Here is a 25,785-nt window from a genome sequence, read left to right on the forward strand (position 1 = left end):
TCATTTTAATGGATCATCTTCATACAAGATGTATTTACCTAAAAATCTAAGCATGGACTTGGCTTGGCAATTTCAAACTTTTTCCAGAAACCTACAAGAGTCTCAGGAAAAAGACATCATCTTTATTCAAGTTTTCAGATAACGTGCATTGGGAGAGTAATACTGATGACAGGTATCATAGAATCACAGAATGGCCTGGGTTGAAAAGGACCACAATGCTCATCCAGTTTCAACCCCCTGCTATGTGCAGGGTCACCAACCAGCAGACCAGGCTGCCCAGAGCCACATCCAGCCTGGCCTTGGATGCCTGCAGGGATGGGGCATCCACAGCCTCCTTGGGCAACCTGTTCCAGTGTGTCACCACCCTCTGTGTGAAAAACTTCCTCCTAATATCTAACCTAAACCTCCCCTGTCTCAGTTTAAGACCATTCTCCCATGTCCTGTCCTGTCCACCTTTGTAAACAGCCATTCTTCCTCCTGTTCATAAGCTCCCATCTGGTATTGGAAGGCCACAATGAGGTCTCCCTGGAGCCTTCTCTAAGTTAGGTAGTGAGTGACCTGCCACTGAGCCTTCGGGATCCCTGAGTACGCTGAGCTTTAGCAAGCAGTGCATGTTTTGGTGTAGCTCCCTTAAAATTCTGTATCCCATCTCAAACCCCACTCTTCCTTCTCCTTAAGATCCCCATGGGAATGAGAGCCCAGCAGAAGCCTGCAGGCTGAATAATGTTTGCATTTGTATGGGTGGGGAGAGAACTGAGCAGGAACATGGGCTCAAGCACATGGGATAGCACAGACGTGCAGGGGGCTGGGAGTATGAAAAATGGGCAACTATGGAGAAAGACACGGATTGCATCTGCAATTGGTACTTTTGCAAATAGCTTTCTCTTCACTGAGTTCTGATGTTCACAACTGAAGGTGGTTATCAGATAATCACGGAAAAAATCGGGGAAAGCAGAAAAAAAAGGAAAATGCAGCAGGTAGAAGGGCTCCAAGTGATTTAAGGCAGTTTCATTCCAGGACTCCTGGCATGAAGGGAACACACCCATAATAGAAGATTTATTACATATAAGGTACGGTGGCTGGAAGACAAAGCTAAACAAACTCTGCTTGTGTATACTGAAAACATTTTTTACAACAGGTAACAGTCACTGGGAAAATGTTCCAAGAGTTGTGGTGGAATTTCCCAGAAATCAAGATCTCTTGTTGTTCCTAAAAGAGGAGCTCTAGTTCAAACACCAATTAACTAAGGGAAATCCTACAGCATCTGTCACCCAAGAGGTCAGGCTGGATGGCCACATTCTCTGCTGGCCTTGTGGCCTATAAATAGAGTCCCAATGGAAAAAAAAAATCCTCCTTATCTTGGACCCTCTTGCTGTAGCAAAAAACAATGGAAATGCAGAAAGATCAAAAGTAGTCATTTTGCAGCAGTATTTCTACCGAAGAGACCAAAACACGTTGCAGTCTGATTCCAGAACATCGTGTGAGCTCTTCCTTCCTCCTGTCAGACTGCAGCCATTCCTCATGCACCGCTTTTCAGAGCTGCTAACTAGCCAGCATCTGAGAATTACAGCAAAGGCTGGGTTTGAAGTCAGTGGGAGTGCTGCTGTTCTCATGGAAGGGGTGGGTCAAACCAGAACATCTTTGCAATCTGAGGACACACCTCAAACTCTCCATTGGATTCTAAGTGAGACCAGGGGGAATTATGCCACACACACAACAGCGGAGTCTGGCTGAAAGAACAGCTGTTTCTCATAGACAAATACAGTTACATTTAAACAACATTTGAAAAGAATTCTACCTACATAGCGAGTCATTAAATAACCACAATACCAACAAGAAGTTTATCCTGTGCACTGGTGCTGCATTTATTGTTATTTGCAAATGTTCTGTTTATTGCAAAAGCAGTCACTGGAATAAGAGAACTTTCACACAGCAAGTATCCTTCTGTACACTTTTTGCTTAAATAGCAAATCCTGCCTTGGAGTGTCTGGGATCATTCTGCACACATGAATCAAGGGATACAGGAGCACAGAAACAAGTTGGCTTGTCTCAGGTCTACCTCTCCTGAGTGTGTGCTAACCAGCAGGCAATGGGGTACTCTGAAACAGAAGGTTCTTCATTCTTTCCTGAAGCTGTTTGTTTTTTAATACTTAATACTTTAATTCTAAACCACGCAGAAAAATGACTCTCAAGCCTGCTAGCCAGGACAGCTACCTGGGAGGTATGACACAAGGGCATGAACTCCAAAAAGTACTTAAGTATTTCCTTATAAATAAAGGTGAACATTGCTGACAGGCATGGATGTTATATCCCCTGAGCATGCATACCTGCAGCTTCCTTGGGAGAAAAGAATGAGAGTTCAAACCTTCCTGGCAGAGGAAGTCCTGAAATTTGAGTTTCTTATATTTTATTTGGGTTCTGAAGCACTGAGAATCAGGATAAAATGGGCATTGCCAGCATAGGAAGTACAACACAATAGTCACAATTTTGATTATAGCTCAGAAAAAAGGCTGAGATAACAATGACCTCATATCAAATCCACAAATAATTTTTAATCAGCCGATTTCTGCCTTTTCAGAGTGTATTTTGAGAGAACTCTCCAGTTCAAAATGAAAGTATTCCAGGCTTCAAGATTTGGGTCATAGAATCACAGAATGGCCTGGGTTGAAAAGGACCACAATGCTCATCCAGTTTCAACCCCCTGCTATGTGCAGGGTCACCAACCAGCAGACCAGGCTGCCCAGAGCCACATCCAGCCTGGCCTTGAATGCCTCCAGGGATGGGGCATCCACAGCCTCCTTGGGCAACCTGTTCCAGTGCTTCATCACCCTCTGTGTGAAAAACTTCCTCCTAATATCTAACCTAAACCTCTCTGTCTCAGTTTAAAACCATTCCCCCTTTGTCCTATCACTGTCCACCCTCATAAACAGCCATTCCTCTCCTGTTCATAAGCTCCCTTCAAGTATTGGAAGGCCACAATGAAGTCTCCCCACAGCCTTCTCTTCTCCAAGCTAAACAAGCCCAGTTCCTTCAAACTGTAAAACTTTGGTTAGAAAAACTAAGTGTCAGTGAGTTTAGCTAATCAACATACAACCAGGAGCGATTATTAAATATACACTTCCTACACTTCTAAGTGCACTTACTTATGTGTGCTTATACATTTTAGAAAGAAAGGTTTGCACTTCAGCAGCATGGTTCAGATTACATCCGTGCCTCCATTGGCTGAATATAAAGTAATTGTTCCTGAAAACAAAGGGAAAAGAGAAAGGATGTACAGATTCCCATGCAGCCTTCTTTTCCTGTCAGAGGCATGGAAAGGCCTGTGTTCTCACATGACAAACCTAATCACATTTAAGACTGCTCCATAAAGGAGCAAGCACTTTTTGAACTGAGCTCTGTTACAAGCCTCTGCTCAAAGGACTGCATAATTGGACATCCCTGGCAAAATGAGATAATGTTCACGTATCATGATACAAACATTCCAGCAATGATCAAAACGTGAAAGGAAATGAGGTTCATACACATACCTTCTATATCAAATTGGTACAATCCGTGAGAAAGGCAGCTCCTACACTTTTCTCTCTTCTATTACTCTGTGTCAGTGGTGTCAGGAGGCGTTTTGCTTTTAGTACCAATGGAAACAGGACTGGGGAGCAAGAACTCAGGACAGTTCAAGGTACTGACACATCATACCACACTGCAACTACGTTACCATGCAACAGCTGACTCTGTATGAGTGATGGATACACATGGATCTCTGTGTTCTTTCAGCTGAGAAAACACATTCCATGCACCAAAGGCCTTTCAAAGGCAGCATGGTGTACCTGTGGCTCTGGCTTAGACTGCCTCCCTCATGAAGTTGGTGCTTCTGCAAGCACCTGCAGTTCTGTGGTTTGGCCTGTGACAGGTCACAAGCTACTCAGCAACAGAACCAGGATATTATAATTATATTACAATTGCTTTTAATTCTGCCTTATATTTTTACATCAAACCTGTTTTGTGCCCCTTTGGGTACAAAACGAGGTGGCAAAAATACGTTGTATGAAAACCTACCCCACAGAACCACAAGATTTGATGCTTAAACATTTCAGTGCTCTCAAAAAACATTAAGGAAGAAATAAAGCTCACAGAATAGTCTACTTAAGAAAAATCTTTTAATTGTTACTAATTTCAGTGGTCATTTTCTTTTGTGTATTTCAATTCTAAACCAGCTATATACAATTTAGCTTCTAGATTTCTTCCCTACCGAAATAAAATATTTCAAGGAAAATACAGGGAAAGAAAATCTCAAGAAGATACCATCATTCTAAATACAACCTATTGTTATTACTCGATTAAGATAATTAAATGCTCTGGGTTGGAGTAATGAAGACTAGGAGTTTACACTCGGCACTTCCTTTCTGATTTTGTGCTTTCTGACAGAGGATATATCTCCCCTGTGGGAGAGGTTTGGGCCCATAAACTCCTGGTTTCTCTGGCGCAGGTGTGAGTACCAAGCAAGAGAAATAGCTGTCACAAACCAGCTTTCTGCTTCTGTGTTTCTCAATTTCCAGTCTTCCCTTAGACGCACACTGCCTGAGATACCTCACACAGATCTCTTCTGTGTGTTGTGGGGAAAATGAAGAAAAGCAGCAGGCCATAAGGCTCCTGAAGAGATGATATTAGCTGGTTAACAGAATAGGAATAGGGTGGAACCATTTTCTTTCAGCTGTGTCAAATCCATTATTTTTAGCACCTTCATGAAACACAGAGGAAAACTGCTGTAAGGAAAGCACTGCACACAACTTCGCTCGTGACAAAGAGGACACAGTTCTCTGGATCTAAATGAGCATCTGGCAAATCAAAAGCATTATTACTGTAAGGATGTCCACATTGAGCTCATTATTGGCAGGTTCTTAACCATGTCTAAGCTGTGGTAACACTGAAATAGTTCTGAAAATATTTTCAGGCTGTTAAAAAAACCTCTCTCCTTTGCTTAATGCCAATTCCACTGCCCCACTTATAACGCAGTTGCATACTTATTGTCTTTGCCCATAACTTGAATGATTTTTTTTATTTACTGAAACCAGCCCATTCAGAAAGCTGACAATGTAAGTGACGTGGATCACAAACATCCACTTACTGCTATTACCACCACAACACATTGCCAAGTACCGTAACAACTCCACTGGAGTTACAAAAGCTGAGGCTATCAAATTGCATCCAGTCTGAAAACAGGGAGAGGAATACCAGACAAAAAGACACCTTGTGACTATCAGACATAGGTTGATAGCCTTCTTCTCCCCTTTGATATTGAAAGCACATTAATTTTGGTGTACGAGACATGAAGAAATGCACTGTCTCTCCAAAACAGGCAATGGGCTGATGAAGCTAACTGCTGATCTTTCATTAGAAGTACAAAATGAAAAACAAACAAACAAAAAGAAATGAGTCTGGTGGAGTGACAGGAGGCTATTGCACACTGTGCTGTATAAAGAGAGGACAGAGAACGTGCACCAAAGTGCAACACAATGAGACAGGAAGGGAGATGGCAAAGAAAGAGAAGGGAGGAAGTCCATACTAACAATGCTTCTATCTGAGATAGTAGCATAAGACATGACAAAATGACAAAATGAACAATCTGCTTTCTAGATTCACATAACACATGTTAATTTCTCCTGCAGCAGATTCTTTACGTCTCAAAGAAACCAAGAATATTCTTTAAAAACTTCATCACCTCAAGGAGACAGGGTTATTCTGCACTGTTTCAATCCTTACACACCAAAATCTCTATTCTTACTGCAATGGATGCATCTGTCTGCTTTGTTGCTCCAGACACAAATTAACTGAAATTGGAGTATGCAATTGTGTTCTGGGTGCTGACTCTCATGGCAGGCTGTAAGGGTAGTCTCTCCATTTTCACTCATGTGCAATCTGCATCTCACTCCTCTTGAAATGAGAAGTTACAAAGCACATCAAATGGAACTTGAAATGTGAGATAGCCAGCTTAAGACAATTAACATGTTTCTGACCTGGTGATTCTTATTTCCTTTTGGTTCCACACAAGATGATTCAGCACTTGAAATACCTGAGAACTGTAAAGTGTTGCAATGTTCATCACTGTTAGAGTTGACACAAAGTAAAAAATGTCAATGTCTGTTGTTGAAAAGGTTCCGCTCTCTGCTCTCACGTTCAACTGTTACATGGCAAATGCACACAAACTACATTAGCTTTGTGTTAAAAATAAATTTGGGTAGAATCTCAAGCCTTCCACCGAATCGTCTCTGCAAAGATGGCCCATCTTTTCAGCAAGAAGCAGCCTGGAGAAAGCAAAAGAGGATTTGTTGCATTACTTGAGGACAACTTGATAACAAAGGTGCTATTAAACACAATCATGATTCCTTACCTTTCTTTGGCTAAGAGAACAGACATTCCCACCAGCTTCGCAAACTCATCAGCTGTGAGAGAGCCCTTTTCAGATACCTATCAGAAATAATAATAATAATAATAATAATAATAATAATAATAATAATAAACAAACCAGGCCATTAAAACAGCAACTCGCTCAGGCCAAGCTTTGTGAAGTAAAAAATCGGTAGCAAATCTCTTTGAGGAAAATAGTTTGCGTTTTAAAAAATTAAGAACGAGTTCATGGTACCCTTTCTTTCAGATTTTTTTTAAATACATGGAAGAAATTATTGGAAATATTCAAGTAGCACACAGACAGAGGTGCATTGGCACAGTTACTATCACACAGCCTAACTAAGTGATTCTGCAAACAGGAAAGCTCGAGCGAGGAAATAAAAACACAGCGGGGCACGACAGGTCATTGATTGAGAAATTCAAGTAATCTCAGAGAGAGGCAGAGAATTTCAGTAGATTTATGATATTGCCACTGACTGCATGAAATCCACAGACCTTGGTATTCCACGCTACATTGTGGCCTGCTACTGGGATCACATTCACACAACAAAAGATTGAGTCTTAGGCTCAAAGCTTTGGTCCCATTGTCCCAGTGATGCTAGTTTATACATGCTAACGTGAAACATTCTCACATAGGCTGGCATGTGGACATTTGAAATACAATATTTCAAGTCCAGAGTTATTACTGCATTGAATTTCTCATATTAACATATGCTGTATTAGCCTACAAATTAAAAAATATTACATTTTTTCACTTGCTCTGATTCAAACAAACTTGCAAATCCAGATGCAGTTGCCATTTCCTGCTTCCTACATAACCAGGTGGAAAAGGGTTCATTCTGCATTATTCTCAGCAGTCTCCGAGCAGTAGTTTCCCTTTAGCAGAAACTCCAATTAAATGAGGCCTACCTTGAGAGTACATGACTAAATTTAGGTAATGGAAGTCAGTTATACAATCGAATATAGCACATGGATAGTTATTTTTCCTTCCCAAATCACTGCTCTCATCGAGTGACTTCCCCTTTGACTTCCATGTCTTCCTGTCCTCAGCACTCATTCGAAACCACATCACTCTCCTGTTTGAAACCCTGACTTCCTTTCACTTTTTCTCAGAAGTTTCATGTTATTGTGTATTATACATCAAGCACAGGGTGCTTTTGGTCAGAGTTCTCGTCACAGAATCACAGAATCACCCGGTTGGAAGGGACTTCAAGGATCATGTAGTTCCAACCCCCCTGCCTAGCAGGGCCACCAAACATCCACATTCAGATCAGGTTGCCCAGGACCCCGTCCAACCTGGCCTTGAACACGTCCAAGGACGGGGCATCCACAACCTCCCTGGGCAGCCCGTTCCAGGGCCTAACTACTCTCCTTGTGAAGAACTTCCCCCTAACATCCAACCTAAATCTTCCCTCCCTCAACTTGGATCCATTTCCCCTAGTCCTGCTATTGTCAGCTCTTTTGAAGAGTTTACTCCCCTCCTGGGTGTAGGTTCCCTTCAGGTATTGATAGGCTGCAATGAGGTCGCCCCGCAGCCTTCTCTTCTCCAGGCTGAACAAGCCCAACTCCCTCAGCCTGTCCTCATAGGGGAGGTGCTCCAGCCCCCTGATCATCTTAGTCGCCCTCCTCTGGATCCTTTCCAAAATCTCTATGTCTTTCTTGTACTGAGGGCTCCACACCTGGACACAGTACTCCAGATGGGGCCTCACAAGAGCTGAGTAGAGAGGGACAATCACCTCCCTGTCCCTGCTGACCACCCCTCTCCTGATGGAGCCCAGGATCCCATTTGCCTTTCGAGCTGCCAGAGCGCACTGCTGGCTCATGTTCAGTCTCTCGTCCATCAGGACCCCGAGGTCCTTCTCTGCCGAGCTGCTCTCAAGGACCACTCCTCCCAGCCTGTACGGGTGCCTGGGGTTCTTCCGGCCCAAATGCAAAACCTTGCACTTTGCCGTGTTGAACCTCATTAGGTTCACCCGAGCCCAGCCCTCCAGCCTGTCGAGGTCCCTCTGAATGGCATCCCTTCCTTTCACCATATCAACCGCACCACTCAGCTTGGTGTCGTCAGCAAACTTGCTGAGGGTGCACTCAGTTCCCTCATCGATGTCATTAATAAAGATGTTAAAGAGCACCAGTCCCAAGACAGACCTTTGGGGGACACTACGTCTCTTTGTCTCTTCCCTTTCCCTTATGGGCTTGCCTTCCTCAATCAAAGCCTCTCCCTTACATTCTTCTATGAAATCAAAGCCTAGTTTAGAATCATAGAATCAGCAAGGTTGGAAACAACCTACAAGATCATCTAGTCCAACCGTCTCCTCATCACCATTGCCACCACAAGCACTAAACCACATCATGCAGCACGTCGTCCAGACGTTTCTTGAACACTGCCAGGGACGGAGACTCCACCACCTCCCTGGGCAGCCATTCCAGTGCCTGACCACTCTCTGAGAGAAATTGTTCTTCCTTATGTCCAACCTAAACCTCCTCTGATACAACTTGCGGCCATTACCCCTTGTCCTGCTCGTTGCCTGGGAGAAGAGGCCAAATCCCTCTTCACCACAGCCTCCCTTCAGGAAGTTGTACAGTGCAATGAGGTCTCCCCTGAGCCTCCTCTTCTCCAGACTGAACAATCCCAGCTCCCTCAGGCGCTCCTCATAACACTTGTGCTCCAGACCGCTCACCAGTTTCGTTGCCCTTCTCTGGACACGCTCCAGGACCTCAACATCTTTCCTGTAGTGAGGAGCCCAAAATTGAACACAGTACTGAAGGTGCGGCCTCACCAGTGCTGAGTACAGGGGGATGATCACCTCCCTGCTCCTGCTGGCCACACTATTTCTAATGCAGGCCAGGATGCTGTTGGCCCTCTTGGCCACCTGAGCACACTGTCGGCTCATGTTCAGCTGAGCATCAACCAACACCCCCAGGTCCTTCTCTTCTTCACACTCATCCAACCACTCATCCCCAAGCCTGTAGCACTGCATGGGGTTGTTGTGGCCAAAATGCAGGACCCGGCACTTGGCCTTGTTGAACCTCATCCCATTCACCAGCCCAGCGGTGCAGCCTGTCTAAATCCCTCTGAAGGGCCTCCCTACCCTCAGGCAGATCGACACCACCTCCCAGCTTGGTGTCATCTGCAAACTCACTGAGGGTGCACTCGATCCCCTCATCTAGGTCATCAATAAAGATATTGAACAAGATGGGCCCCAGCACCGACCCCAGGGGACACCACTTGTAACGGGTCGCCAGCTGGACTTCACTCCATTCACCACTACCTGCTGGACACGGCCCTCCAGCCAGTTCCTTACCCAAAGCAGGGCAGACCTGTCCAGGCCACGGGCAGCCAGTTTCCCCAGAAGCCTGTGAGTTTAATTCTCTATGTACCACTTTCCATGTGAGCACTCTTCACAGCCAACTCAACTGTTATAAATACAAAGTGCTATTTTACCCAAATCAAACAACTGCCTGCCTCAACATTTAAGAACTATTTTCACCACCTTCAAGCACATTGTATACAAAGACTGAAGACCATTGTTATTAAATATATGTCATGAACTTCATCCTACAGTGCAAAGATTTGGAGGAAGGTTAAAGGTTAATGAATTTTGAAAAGAGATGGAAAAATGCTTTATTCCTTATGGAGAAAGCAACAACCAAGATTATTGCCTGCATTGTAATTTGAAGATGAAAAGTGCCATTTGAGTATTATTGTTAGAGGATTTTAGAAGTGGAATATTTTGTATTTTAAAGCCTCAAAAGGAAATCCTGTACTTCACATTTCTATACCTAATGTGTTTAAATTTCCCCAGCATAATCAGAACACCGAAGGAAGTGGAGTTCACTTACTGTCTCTAAAGCAGAAGCAACCATTTCCTCTTCATTGTGAGACTGGAGCTCAATCACCATCACACCGCTGTCAAATATCTGAAGCCTGAAATCAGAAGAGAGGGTCAAAGTAACCCAAAGCCCCAGGCACATCACCTATGGCCACCCTTCTGATACATCCACAATGACAACCACATTACAAAATGAAAAAGGAAAGACTGTGTAAAATGAACTTCCAGTTAAAAGCATCTTAGAAATAAAAAGAGATTGAAAAAGACACAGCATACAGTTGGGCTTAGATAAGCCAATTTTCCCAATATGGGGAAAAAAAAAAAGGTTGGAAGTGAGAAGAATATTGTCTTTCTAGCAGACAAAGTAAAGCATGGTTAAAATACATATTGAAGTGTAGAGTGGATGTTGGTGCACAGAGCAGCACCTGGACAACTGTGTTTAAAAAAAAGAAAGTTCCACATGTAAAATACTGTCAGCCAAGCAGCACGCCCTGACCTACGAGTGCTGTGCTTTGTAAATACATCTCCTGCACATCTCTTACCGTAGCGGCAATTTCAGCGGCTCCAGCATCTTACAAGCATTTACTAAATCTTCTGGTGAGAGCAACTAAAAAGTAGTAAAACACATTTATTGACAGCATGCCTTTCTAGTATCAGCATAGCACCAAAACAAACAATTGCTACAATGATAGATAGAATGTACACCAGGTTAATTAATTTTGTTCTTTTTTTTCCCTTTCATGTTGCCCCATCTATTCTACACTCCCTCCTGTCCCCTTACTGCTTTGTTTTTTTTCTATAATACACATTTTTACCCTGTTTACTGAGAGAACTGAAGCATTTTGGAAAAAAAATCCTCATTCTTTAGTATTCCCTGGTCTCAGGTTTGTTTTCTTTTTCCAGATAAAGGTGGATTTTCTCCTCTATATGGTACTATGAAAAGCAGCATACATTGTTATTAAGTATAGAGAATATATAAACACTGCATGAAAGGAGGAGAAAGAAAAAAGGTAAAAATCTCCGATTTTAATAAACAGTTGATCACTTCACATTGTTACATACAGTGAGAAATTGGTAGGGAATACTTTCACAGTTTTTCTTGGATTACCTTAGCAAGGATGTGCACTTTATGCAAACAAACAAACAAAAAAAACTAAGAAAACTAAGAAAAAATGAGGGAATGGTTTTAAACTGAGACAGGGGAGGTTTAGGTTAGATATTAGGAGGAAGTTTTTCACCCAGAGGGTGATGAAGCACTGGAACAGGTTGCCCAAGGAGGCTGTGGATGCCCCATCCCTGGAGGCATTCAAGGCCAGGCTGGATGTGGCTCTGGGCAGCCTGGTCTGCTGGTTGGTGACCCTGCACATAGCAGGGGGTTGAAACTGGATGAGCACTGTGGTCCTTTTCAACCCAGGCCATTCTATGATTCTATGATATGATTCTAGGAAAACCAACTTCTCACCTCCAATCCTCGTGCACGGTTTACCAGACAGTACACTTCTGTAAGTGACATGATTCCTCCTCTCTCCTGTGTAAGCACAAGACTGGTAAGAGAAATAGCATTAATCTAGTAAACACAGTATCTTAATTTGCATTTGACTGTTTGAACAGGTAAAGCAGACAAGCTGATCGTGGCCTTTAATGAAAAATCTACCCTGTCAACACCACCAATTTCTAGTACTAGAAATAATTTGTTAGCAATCTTTGTCCTATCATTTTAAAATGTAAAAAATTGATACTATACCCAAAGATTGAGACCTAATTTTATTTTTAAGCCAAAGGATGAAGGAATTTTTATGTATTAAACTTATCAATCAATTTTCATTTTTCAGGCAGCATGTCTGATCACAACAGGTGGCACATTTCTTAAACAAAACATTCCATATACTTCTTAGGAGACATATGGCTGCAGAAGCTTCAAACATGAATATAGATTTCTGGCAAGAATCTAGAACTCTCTAAGAGCTTCAGATAAATTAAAATATGAGATATTACTTGATGGAGAATAAGTATGTGATACTTCAACAGTTTAATGAAATAATAGTTATATATTCAAAGCTTGTACTGTTTTTCTTTCTAAAAAAAAAAAAAAAAGTAATATTCTGTGGCAAGGAATGAATACAGAGCTCTTCAAATAGCAGAAAGGCTGCTAATGTGATCCACCAAATACCACCAGAAGTTACTGAATTGGAAGCTGAGATTGCATTTCTCCAAAAAAAATATTCTTACACTTCACATTTACATTTTCTTTCTTGGAAAGACTCACGTAAGCAGTGAGTAAGAGGCTGTGCTGCCCCATTAGGAACTCTGCAAAGAGGCACAGCCATTAACACAGCCAGAACACGTTTTCATGAAAACTCAGCACCACAAAGAAAACACTGGTGCAAAATTGGTACGTTACCTCTAATGGTGTCTGCAGCATTCCAGCTAGCTGCTTTGCCAGCTGCATGTGGTAATGAGTACCAGATCCGTGTGTTTCTCTAGTAACTGGATTGGCTATGCCCATACTCAGCAGATATGATTTGAACCTAATAGTCTAAACAAATAAATTCATTAGAAGTATATCAGCTACTGAACGACTCTCATTTTTAAAGGACTTTCACTTTATTACTAGAAGACAGTTTTGGTGAATTGATCCAAACAGTTTACTACCAATAAAGTAGATTACTAGCAAAGTGAAAGCAAGAATAATACAGAACAGAAAACTGTCATCGTCCACCAACAAAGGCAGTAAAATCTGTGCTTTTCAGAAAGAGCCAAAATAAAAGTTAACCAAACTCTTCAGTCTCTTTAACTAGATCTAAAATGAACAGAAAAGCTCACAAAGCATTCTTTGCAGAACTCGTTTTGCTAAAAGGACAGCTTTGGCTTTACACAGGGACATTCCTGTTGATTCTAAAAACAAAATTCATTTACCTCATCCTCCGTGATGTCACCTTGTTTTTCTTTAATCTTATTAGCAATTGACTTGGATAGCTCCACCATTTCCTTAGCCTATCAAGAAAAATCCACAGATAAATCAATTTGCAGGTCATCAGAGAAAACATGCTGAAAACAGAAAACAAGCATAAATCTACTCGCATACGTAACACGTGCCTTACCTTCTCCATTAGCTTACTAAGGTCCTCAAAAGCCTGAAAAGATATTAAAAACATTTCAGATCAGTACAACTACAGCATTCAGCTTCACAGTCACAGTGAGCTTCCTCGGGAAACCTATCAAGCTGGTTGTAAAAGCTGCTATCCTTTATGTTAGTAAGTTATGGTGAGACATATTATAGACAATTGTTTTATGAAACTGTTTCATACAAGTCTACAAAGAAAAACCATACAATCCATAAACAAGGAACAAAGGAGACTGAGACCCAAAAAAGTTTAAACAGACCAAGTCAATTATGCTCTCCTGAATGCTGGGCAAACATTTCTTGGTGGTGAGGGCAGGTTTTCTTCAACCAAGTGAGTTAAAGCTCACTCAAGAAGATCTATTGCTTCTGGACAGCAATAAGCCAGCTGTAATGCTACAGAAACATTCTTCCTGACAACACAATTTTACTTTATTGAGTGGGAGCTTCTAGGTTAGTAAGCAAGACTGTAGTTACTTTAAAATGAGCAATGAAGACAATATACAATTTGATATAATATGCTTAACCAAAGAGACAAAATCTCTGAAATTCTGTGTCAACATCTTTTCATGTATCTCACACAACAGAACAGTGATGCTCCCATAATTTAACACAAAACAGTTAAAGAAGAATGTAAATATCCAGGAGACAAACGATCAGATTTATACAAATGAAGACTTAAAAAATAGATTAAGATCTTCTGAAAACTCTAGTTGTTGGACCTAAAAAGCACAGGACATGCTAAGGCAGGTAAATGCTTATTTGTACAGTTTTTTCTCCAGTCTGAGCAGCTTTATTGCTGCCACAAAATTTGTAATAAAGTGGACCTACAACATAGGACCATGCTTATATCAAGTCTATTGAGCATAGTAAACTGCTATGGCCTCAAGTACAATAATTCTGTATTTTCAGGCATAAATAAAAAAGATCCACATATTTTGATCTCAAAGAAACAAGAAGCTGGTAAATATATTATATATTTAAAAGTAACACATTTTTGCCAGGCTTAGCAACACACACTCAGCCTGTGGTGCATCTATCTAAATACATGATGACATGCCTGTGTAGTGAACCTTTTCAAACCACCTTTGTTGGCCAACTGGTTTGAGAAACATTCCAGAGCCTCCTCAGTTATTGCCTGCCTGAAAGCAGCACCCAGTAATTGCAGCCACAAAGAAAGATCATTCAGTTAGGGTATAGCAAATGACCACAGATACATCTTGCCTACAGTTTCCAGACATCAGTTCTATGCTGTTTCCTATCTTCCAACTAATCCCCCTCTAGAAAGAATTTTAGCAGGACTTATGCAGGAAGACTGAATTGTTTCCATCTAAAATATTTATGCACCTGAGTTAGGAAGCTTATTGGCCTGAGACTCCATATACACAGATGAGAGACATGTCTCCAAGAAGGGATGGTTTTTTTTTCCACCCAAATCCCTCCCAATGGTACAAGTGACTCCATAGAACCATAGAAGTTCAGCCTCTTAACATTTGGTACCTCAGCTAGGCATCCAGAATTAAGTGGAATACTTCTTCTTGGGGAAGGACAAGGGGGAATGGTGTTAAACTGAGACAGGGGAGGTTTAGGTTAGATATTAGGAGGAAGTTTTTCACCCAGAGGGTGGTGACGCACTGGAACAGGTTGCCCAAGGAGGCTGTGGATGCCCCATCCCTGGAGGCATTCAAGGCCAGGCTGGATGTGGCTCTGGGCAGCCTGGTCTGCTGGTTGGTGACCCTGCACACAGCAGGGGGTTGAAACTGGATGATCAGTGTGGTCCTTTTCAACCCAGGCCATTCTGTGATTCTTCTATGGTGATTCTATGATTCTTGCTTCCTTATTTGCCAAATTCAGTGGTTTACAATAGAATTCTCAATCTTTGGTATAATTTAAGTCCTTCTATTGTGCTCGCGTGATATCAACAAAATTTTCTAATAAGGTTTTTCCTAACTTATTTCTCATCTCTAAAACCTGCATGAAAACGCTGTTCATCAAAAGAACCCTTGCTTTAGCTAATAAACAGTATGCTGTGTGTAACTCCTCCTCTGCCTGACTCACTGAGGGCAGGCCTGGAAACAAAGGGGAATGTGCACACACCTAACAGGAACTTCCTCAGATAAACAAAAGGCTACAGAACTGGATTCTTATCAGCAGTGAACAGCAGATGCAGGAAGCCTTTTTCTGGAAGCCAGGGCACCATTTTTTAAATTAAGTCATCTATAACATTTAAAGCTGGAGGAAGGCAGGATTTCACAAGTCATGATTTTCCTACGTTCGTGCAACACTTACAGATGGATTTCTTCTGCTCTCTGAAAAAGCTACAAACGGAAAAAATAACCAGACAAGACCTTTTGAACTACACACACACACCACAATGCCTTTTGAACTACACACAGAATTTCATTCACTACATTCCTCATAAAAGAAGAAAAAATTGTAGCAGTATCTGAAACAGCATGCTGCCTACAAGCTGCTATGTAAGTCTACATAGCAGAATATGCAGCACGCTTTTTACTGGGGCACGCTGAGTCTTGTAACACTTTGCCATTCGAATCAATCTGTTGTAGGCAGCTTATGAGTATTCCCACATCAATCCCAGAGAGGCTGTGGATGCCCCGTCCCTGGAGGTGTTCAAGGCCAGGTTGGATGGGGCCCTGGGCAGCCTGGTCTGGTATTAAATGGGGAGGTTGGTGGCCCTGCATGTGGTAGGTTAGAGATTCATGATCCTTGAGGTCCCTGCAAACCTGGGCTGTTCTGTGATTCTGTGAATCTGTGTATCACTCTCTATTATGTGACAGAACCAGATCACTTCAAAGGATATTACTACCAATACATCTGAAAGATTTTCAGTGAAGGAACAAATTGATTCTGCCGTCCATCAGCACTGACATTTGAAAGTCAATTACTGCACTGCTTCTGGGAAAAAGGACAGCATCCATCCTGCCAACATACCCTGCACAGATACCTGTAACTTGCTGGAGCCTGGACAATTATGGCACTGTAATTATAAGTTGAACTCTAACATTTAAAAAATAAGCATCCATGCAATGAAAAGGTAAATGCACCACAATATACATATTACATTTTGAACTGAAACCAAAACTAGCTGTACCAAGAGGAAAAAAACACCTGTCATGTCCTCTTTCTGTAGAAGTCTCTGCATTCTGCTTCTGTTGATGAAAAGTCATTGAGCTCAGATTTATAATGAATCTTACAAATACACAGCAGTAGTTCTGAAGTACAGCCTTCTTGAAAGGAACTGTTTACATGAAGTACCCTTGCAAATATTGAAAAGGCAGTTAAAAAGAATAAATAGTTGTAAAATACATGCTCTCAATCAATTCAGATGTCTCAACAAAAGCAATAAACGATCTCAGCTGCCCCTAAAAGAAAGTGTGAATGAACAAAAATAGCTCATACAGATGGCTGACCTTGAAACTTCAGTAGTATTTACCTCGGAAATGTTTTTGTCAGTCTCTTTTCTTTTCGCCTCTAGTTTCCTTTCAATCCCTACAATTCCTACAGCTCTCACTCTTCCTGCCTGGAAAAGAAAAGAAAACAAGGAGTCAAAATAGGAAATGCTAAGTTTTCTCATCCACCTCAGCATGAAAAAGCTTGTATCAGAACACAGAAAAAGTTCCTCCAAATAGCCAATAACATACATACAATAATTCATGTATTTCTTTACAGTACTTTCAAAATCAGTGTCACAAAATAAACAATGTGTATAAAGCAAGTATAAATCTGCTGTCACATAGGCAGATAATGGTTATTATATTGAAGCTATTAACATGAATATGCTTAATAGCTTGGTCTAGACTGAATGCTTTAGTTTAAAGCCTCCTGAGCCCATGTGAACATTTACAATACTGAGCAATGCAAATAGGTGAGTGCTTCTAAACACAATTACCTCAAGAAATCTGTGTTCTGCATATTCATACGTACAATGTGTTCACATACAGTTGCAGTGCACACATTTATCAGAGTTTTTAAACCTAGAAGTACGCAGACAGGTAAAAAGACAACCAAACTGACAAAGATATCCTCCAGAACAACTGCCCAATTAGAATATAAATAGAAATCAGATCCATGTGGTTTTCAAACATATGAAATATACGTGTTACATTTCTGGTTTTTGTGGCCAGAGGTCAGATAAGAGATCACCGAAAACCTTTTAGCTTTATCAAGTCTCTCATGCTGAATGTGCTATTACAGAACTGAGCTCACCATCAACCACTCAAGGCAGAGCACACTTAAGGAAGACAGGCCAGAGGCAGATGCAGTATACAGAAACAGCACTTGTGGAAACAAAATTACATGAAGGTTCTGAATTCAAACTAAACAAAGCAACATGAGACGTACACAAGAATGCCAGAAGCTCTGCTCCTACCTGTGGATCCTTGTTAACCTGAATGGTCTGTCCAGCAGGCATGTTCTCCCATCTCCTCTGTGTAATTTCTTCTGAGAATCGTCGAAAGAACTGCAAACATTTAAGAGTGACAATAGATATTTCACAAAACATGCAGAGTAAATCTGGTTATTTTAGTTTCTTGGCCAACGAACCAAATGTCACTGTAAGAAGCAGCATGGTAACACCTACACATTCACAGAACAACATTCTTTTCCAACCTTCAAAAATACACATGGTAGAGAAGGAGCTACTACTCAAACTATCATGACTGCTTCTACTGTAAAATATTTTTTGAGATATTCAAAATGTTCCAAAACATGCTGAAGTTAATGATGGCAAGGTTTGCTCAAACGCCTGCTTTTAAAAGGAAGGAAAATTGATCAACACAATCACAAACAATCTGTTAATTGAACAGCATAAAGACAACCACGTAGACTTATTTGTTTAATGCTAATACCAGAAAGTGGCATTAGTTGATTAGTTAACTTCAAGCAACTTTGCTCACAAAGAAATGAAAGTGAGTGTGATGAAACATATGCATGTTAGATACACACAAAGAAGACACATAGATGCCTTATGAAGATATCTATAATTCAAGTTGAAAATCTGATTTTCTGCAGTGAAATGGCATGGCTTTCTTCTGTTTTTCAGAGCTAAAGTTTTCCATCTCTCCACATAAGGATTTTATACTGTGACATTTCTTCACAGAGGACAATTCCTTTTTTTTTTTTAATCTTTTTAACATCTATTGCATTTTGAGATTAGCAGTTGGTAAAACAAAGAAGAGGAAAGAAAGAAAAAAAAGATTTATAAAACACAATGAAACGAAGCTCTAAAGCAATGAGAGAATTGATTAGGAGTAAGCTGCTTGATTTCCATTCAGTGGAGAAGTACAAAGAAACACCTTTGACTCTATTAACAGTAACAGATTGCAAGGTCATCATTTTGGAAAATAACATGTTCCATTTAGAAAATAATACAGGAAGAATAAGATGTTTCTAAATGTACCAGAAAGAGGACAAAGTCTCATAGCACCTCCTGACATTTTTGGGACTCTGTTTAATCAAAGCTCAGAACCCTGAATGCTCACAATGTTTGCTTTAAAAAAGGATGTACTGAAAAAGCTCCACCTCAAAAGTCAACACAGAAAGATCGTGGAAAATTATCACTATCACAGCAAGAGGAGAAAGGCATGTCCAAAGCTCTGATATACTGGGTTTGTGTGGTACAAAACTTACCTCGATTTGTCCATGCTCTTTGAAAGAAAGTTTTATGTAGGAGTATTTGCTACTTTGGAATGGGCCAGGCTCTTTGTTTGGAGAAGCAGGATGAAGATGAGCGACTATTTTGGCACTAAGAAAAAGTTAAAGGAAAGAGAAAACACAGCTTTTTTCATTAACTAAAAAAAAAACCACCAAACCAAAACCCAACCCCTCTTCCTACAGTCAAAGTTATCTGTCTGTTCAAAATCTGCACTAACTTTATCTCATGTAAGAACTAAAGTACATCAAATAATGCTTTACATTTGTGCAATAACATTTAAATGTTTTGCCACCATGTATATATCTATTTTGTGTGCGTACTGCATAAAAGCTACTACATCCTCTCAATAACATCTCAAGTTTAAAACAAGTTTAACAACATCAAGTTTAAAACTATGGCATCTGTCATCATTTTTAAAAATTAAATGCAACAGATCTTAAGACTTCAAGCAAATTATTTCTGACAGTGTTAGTTAAGGTAAAAACTGCTTGTCGAGCAGTACTTTTGATTTGGCTTTTGACTTGCAATGATTACTGTCAAAACACACTAACTCTGTCACAAGAAAACAGAAAATCTCCATATTCTGTTTAATCTGTCTGCTTGCATGCTTCACTTGTGAACACTGTATGTGATCTTGTCCAAAATCAACACTGAAAGGTAATGTGTGTGGAAATAACATGACACCTACCACCAAAACAAACCTTGAGATAGCACGATTTTAGGAATATACTAAGCCACTATCACATCATGGGGGCAAGTCTGCCATTCCCATTTCATTTTACAAATAGTTATTTTTAATAGATCTTTATTTGCCTTCTTCAGCATAAGGGAACTGTCTGATCTCATCTGGGCACCCCCAGGATATTACCTTAGTCTTTCCATCTGACTGCATCTATTCATCTGGCTGCAAGCACATATCTCTATGCAATTTCTCCATTTAATGTTTATTCTTGTCAAACTTCCACACACCACACCAGATCTGTTACCTAACTGAGGGGAAACACCAACTCTTTCTATTCCTCACCAGCACTTCCAAGCTCAGATTCAATCATACGTTCGTGTAAAGTAAGATAATATGGGATTTGGCAGAGTCTCTGTTCCTAACCAGTTCTGTGACACAAATGACAAAAATTAGCTTTCAAATTTAGATTCAGCAACAGCACTGTGGTATTGATGACTAATCACTGAAAAATGGCAAGCTGGAACACATACTTTAGTGCTTATAGGATGATTTAACCATTTGCTTCAAACACCACTTTGTCATGACTTGCTTATGCACTTGGTCTTAAGTGAGGAATGCTGAGCTGTCAACATGGAAACATGGCTTACAAACTGATCCTACCATGGATAATTAAGTAATCTTGGATTTGTCACATAACACACATGCAATTAATTATCAATGTGAGAAAACCAAAGTGTTTATCATAGGATCATAATAAAATCATGGATAGCTCAGATTGGGAAGGGCCTTAAAGCCCACCCAGTCCCAACCCCGTGCCATGGGCAGTGCCAGCCAGCAGCTCAGGCTGCCCATGGCCCCATCCAACCTGGCCTTGAGTGCCTCCAGGGATGGGGCACCCACAGCTTCTCTGGGCAGCTGTGCCAGTGTCTCAATGCTCTCTCAGTGAAAATTTTCCTCCCAACATCTAAGCTAAATCTCCCCTCTTTTAACTTGAAGTCATTCTCCCTTGTCCTATCACTATCTACCTGTGTAAAAAGTTTTTTATCACCTTACCTTTTTCCTATCCCAGCTGCTTGCTCTTCAATAAAGACGACTTGAGACAGAGGTATAGCAATGCAGCATTCCTGGAATTATCAATGGAAACACAAAAGAAATTAAAGCCATATCCTGACCATTCTCTTAAACCATTCTTTTCTCTTTTCCCATTTCATAAACAGTAAAGATTTCTACAGGTGCTGTCAGAGGCACTTCAGATGAAGTACAGCATTAACAATAGAAACTATCTATGAAAGGGAAATAAAAATACAAAAATACAGATTTGAAGCTGAGTTCCAGATAACCAAAACAAATCTAAGTGTAAGGCACTTCAGGCTAGATTTATAAAACCTCAACTGAACCAAGCTTTAGGATATAAGTACAAGACACAAACACTAAAATTTCCACACTGCTGCAGCTTATCCCTGTCAGTGCATAATGCTAATAGGTCCTTCAGATTTTGGATGGATGTAACTTGGGGAGCCAGAGCACTACACAAAACCACCAGGCTTCTCGGTGCTGAATGTCTAAAAGCTGGATTACTTTTTGAGTTTAGGAATTAGTAATGCCTCCATCTATTCATCCTCACAGGTTTAATGCCAACACACATTTGTTGAACTGTGCTTTAGATAAATCAAAGCAGAGCAAGAAACAAGACTGTACCTATCTGTGGGAAACGAATCCAAACTCTTTATTTATGTATTTGAGACAGAAGTTGCTGAAGGGAACAATTCAAATTATGTGACTGGTCTTGTTTTGGTGAATACCCTTTGCTGAACATCCTCTTCAGGATGAGATCAATGGTCAGTCAGAATGCAGGAAACCTTACAGTCCCTCTTTGAAGCTTTCTCTCCCATCAGCCACAAAGGTGTTCCTAACACCAGCTTATAATGAATACTGTGGGGAGGTCCTCTCAATCCCTGCTACCTAAACTGTTCTTTGCATGGAATGATTAAATACACATTAAATTGGAGCTTATAAGTATATGTGGAGGAACTTCTACTAATGAATAAATCGCTCAAGGGGGAAAAAAAAAACAAACAGATGGCTTTTACTTCCTGTTTTAGACTATTTCAATTCTTCTCTGGCTCCAGATTTTACCACCAATGTACAGAACAATTATGTTTGTAAAATGCCCACATAAATATAGGGAAAAAAAATAAAAAAGATTCCATTAAAACCCAAAGATTTTGAAAGCAACAAAAGAGTCAAATTTCATATAACAACACATAATACCTAGATTTTTTTAAACAATATATTAATTTAGTTCATAGCTAGAAAGCTATGAGTTTAATCTAAGTACAAGGACTTCACTCCTTCCTGGAGAGAGAAGCAAGAGAAAATGATGCCAAAAGAGCAACAAATTAAAAGTTCTGTGGGGATATGAGGACAGCGTGTTCATTTGGATTTATTTTTCTGCTATTTAGTGTTGAAATCATGTATGATTTTGTGATCTGCAATGTTGTGCAAATCTAGCTATGTAACAAACTTAAAAGAATTACATCATCTTTTTCTTTGGAAATGGCTATTTTCTGTATTGTTTGACTGCAGGTGGTATCTAAGAACAGCAGCTATAAAACACAAGTGTTTTTGTAACAACTTTTGCTACTTCAGCCTAACAAGTAGCCTCCTTTATTACAAAAGTATGTTGGCGCAACAAAAGGGAACCTCCTGAAGTTTATTCTAGGTAAGGCAGCTAAGTTTCTGAAGTTTATGCTCCACGTGAATATAAAAGGCCATTGTGCTACCCACGCTTCACTCCTAAGAGCTTGAGAAAGAAACACTTTCATTTACCACAGTAACCAAGTTATGGATTTAAAAAAAGAAAGCAAAAACTTAGCTCTTTTGAGACAGAAGTAACCTATACTAGATCAGACATGGATAATTTCTGCTAATCTGCTGCCCTGTGTTTCTGCCTTCTCTCAGAACCTTTGCTAAGTCAAATTGTTAGAACTATTTTCTTATTCTCCAAGTTTCTTCTCTGCTTTTTAGCAAATTCCGTGATCTTTGGAGAGCACAAGGAGCCCTGCGATTGAGATAGCATGAGGAAAAGAAACAAATGTCATCTTTTTGTTGAGGAGAAAAAGGGGATCTGAACAGTTGTTAGACTTGCTGAAGCTGTCATACACAGTGTTACTCTAGGCAAACTGAAAGCCTGAGAAGATAAGAAGCAATGCATATTGTCTTACGTGCCTGCCTGACACAAAGACATGCTGATTAAGAAGTCAGGGGGGTGAATTACAGAGACAGTTCAACACAGGTAAATTATCTCACATTGGCTGTGGAAAAAAAAAATAATAATAATTACAGAATGGCTTGTGATTTAGACAATCAGCTCCTGACTTAATAGCAACCCCAGCTGGGACAGGCTCTCTGAACAAAGCAGGGGGGTTGGAACTTGATGATTGAGGTCCCCTCCAACCCAGGCCATTCTATGACTCTATGATATACATATATAAGTTGCTTTGCCAAATTCAGATCATCCTTGGCAACCTTACATGTCATGAAGCTCAGAATAGCTCACCACTGTGGAGCAAGAACGTGATGATTGGTGGGGAATAGTCACTAAGTATGAGAGGTGCTTCAGTTACCCCTGCTAAAAGCTAGTCCTGTGGAATAAAACTTACTTTTGAAGAGCTGTTATGTGCACATGGCTTCTGAGGCTAAATTTTCTAAAATACTGTGTCCAAAACAAAGAGAATTCAACCTGGTTCTGAGAAAGACATCTTCAATTACATCTCTAAAATGGTGCACATTATAACAGTCTATGTTTAGAGCTAATTAAATATCTGTAATCTTTCTCACCCATTCACAGCCACATCTCAGGCCACCGGGGACCTGATGTAAAGCATTCAGCAGCAGCATCACACTGTTGTTTCAACAGCACTGCTTAAGCTCTGAACTGATTCTCCTAAGTAGTACAAATGGTCTGGCTTACTGGCTCAGCACAGGAGTAGTCAGCTGGAAGGATAAGGCGTGTACAACATAATACTGCCACCAAACACCAACTATTATCATGGCCTGGTATTATGTGCTGGAACCAGAAGATGGGGATGGTTGGACTTCGAAACACAACTGGGAAGAAAAGGTCTTGCTAAATGAGCACGGAAGAGGCATTCAGATTACAGTCAGAGTGACATTTTCACCTTCATTCTCAAAATCAAGTGTCCAATACATGATGCCAGACTTCCTTCTCCATTTGTGTGCCACAGAAAAGGAAAAACTATACAATTCCTTTCTGCGCCTCCTCATCTCTGATCATTTTATTAAAGCAGAATTGGGTAAAAGAATATTCCTTGTACATCATCTTCTTTGAACGTAATTTCTGTGAAACAAAATGTGGGCTACATCTGTAAGACAAAACATACACAAACAAAGCTGTGGTGGTGAGGCACTGCAACAGATCACCTAGAGATGTGGTGGATGCCCTGACTCTGGAGACTTGCAAAGCAGGGCTGTACCAGGTCTGGGCAATGTGATTGAGCCCCTGTTCACTGCAGATGAGTTGGACTAGATAACCTTTAAAATGTTCCTTCTACCTCTAAGGATTCCATGATTTCTTTTTCATCTGCAAACGCCAACTTACTTGATATGAAATTTACAACTGAGTGACACGCAAGAGACAGAAGTGGGACTTACATGATTCTTCTGATCCCTCCATATTAATCTGTGCGTGCTAAGCAGTAGTACTCCACTATCAAATTTCACCTAAGCACGAAAAATAAAACAGATCAGCAACAAATTTAACTACTAAGTTGCATAAATAAATCATAAAATCATTAAGGTTAAAAAAGACTTCCAAGATCATCGAGTCAATGTGTAAACTCATCACCACAACACTCAACTTGGTAACACTACACATCAGTACAATGTTGGAATAAGATACAAGCCAATATTTTGAGGGCACTCTTATTGTTTTTTTCTTCCCGAGAACAGAATCAATGAAGTTAATGGAAAAAGAAATGGGGAAAACCAGCATAAAAGGATTACATGGATATAGACAAACTTCCTTTTGAACTGCATAAACATACTCTCAGGAAATCCTGAGAGATCCTCCCTCCACATGCTGTGCAAGATACACAAACTGCTAAATGGATATTTATTTCTAAAAGGGCTGTTGCCTTTTGTTTGCTGATAAAGAAAGTTGAAGTTCTATAAGAACACACAGCAACCTAATGAGAACGTGCTACAGACAGAAGTCTTCAGGCCTATCAAATAGAAGCGTTCCTTCTGTCCATGTTATTGTTGAAGAAATATTTTATATATCGGTAAGCAATTAGGATTGGGAAAAATCTGTGTGAGCAAATTGCTTCCTACTTGTAAAGCTCGAAGGAAGCTTTTGTAGCTTCTTGCAAGGGTACGCAGCCATTCGGGTGGAGAAAAACAGGGAGACCGAGAGGCGCGGCGGTGGCACCGGCTGCGCGGGGAGGAGGCGGAGTCACCGTGCCGGCGGTGTATGCGGCACTGAGGGGCGCGGGCAGTGGGGATGGGCTGCCGCTTGGAGGAGAACAGCTTAGAGCTCTTTTCCAACCTTCACGATTCTGTAACTCGCAGAGCCAAGCCCTGTCAGAGCTCGCAGCAACGGCTGCTGGGCGCTGCGGCTCCGCCTCACACTTCTCCTCAGCTACGTCCCCTCACGCTCACTCGCCTCCCCTCGTCCAGGTGCCCACAGCAGCATCCCGCGTTCCCCCAGTTCCCCGCCCGCGCACCGGCCGGCACTCCGGGCCTGGCCGCGCCGCCAGCCGCTCCCGTCACCTTCTCCTCCCCGTCGTAGAGACGCACGCCGCGCTGCTGGAGCACCAGCGTCTCTCCCAGCTCCAGCAGCCCGCTGGTCCAGGAGAACCGATCCATGGCGGTCCGGGAGGAGCTCTCCCTTCCCCAGGAGACACCGGGCCGCAGCCTCCGCTCTTGTCCGGCAGGCACCGGGCGAGCACGGCCCTGCCCCAACCGCGCCAGCCACGGCGGTGCGGCGCCCTCCAGCGGCTGCCTGAAAAATGACCGCCATTTTCTCGTCGCGGCGCCCTCCAGCGACGGCCCCGGG

At 41.3% G+C, this 25,785-nt stretch overlaps 1 protein-coding gene across 2 annotated transcripts; it reads right to left on the minus strand.

Annotated features, from left to right (window-relative positions):
• Positions 1-2,150: 2,150 nt before the first annotated feature.
• VPS36 (vacuolar protein sorting 36 homolog) lies at positions 2,151-25,698 on the minus strand. Of its 2 annotated transcripts, none has more exons than XM_052670867.1 (14): positions 25,500-25,698; positions 24,384-24,452; positions 20,763-20,833; positions 19,003-19,117; positions 17,744-17,833; positions 16,808-16,894; positions 13,334-13,366; positions 13,149-13,226; positions 12,634-12,768; positions 11,695-11,760; positions 10,775-10,839; positions 10,243-10,327; positions 6,386-6,462; positions 2,151-6,299 (listed from the first exon to the last, which is right to left on the minus strand). In XM_052670867.1, exons 1-14 carry the CDS (start codon positions 25,593-25,595, stop codon positions 6,206-6,208), a joined length of 1,161 nt encoding a protein of 386 aa, XP_052526827.1. In that variant the 5' UTR covers positions 25,596-25,698; the 3' UTR covers positions 2,151-6,205. The 2 variants fall into 2 exon arrangements, with proteins under 2 accessions (XP_052526827.1, XP_052526828.1); XM_052670868.1 differs by lacking the exon at positions 25,500-25,698 and adding an exon at positions 23,891-24,094 and having other exon boundaries at positions 3,515-6,299; positions 24,384-24,454.
• Between the last annotated feature and the right edge of the window lie 87 nt (positions 25,699-25,785).

The sequence above is a fragment of the Tympanuchus pallidicinctus genome, unplaced genomic scaffold, assembly GCF_026119805.1.
Source record: "Tympanuchus pallidicinctus isolate F22 unplaced genomic scaffold, pur_lepc_1.0 scaffold11, whole genome shotgun sequence".
NCBI classification, from domain to species: Eukaryota; Metazoa; Chordata; class Aves; order Galliformes; family Phasianidae; genus Tympanuchus; species Tympanuchus pallidicinctus.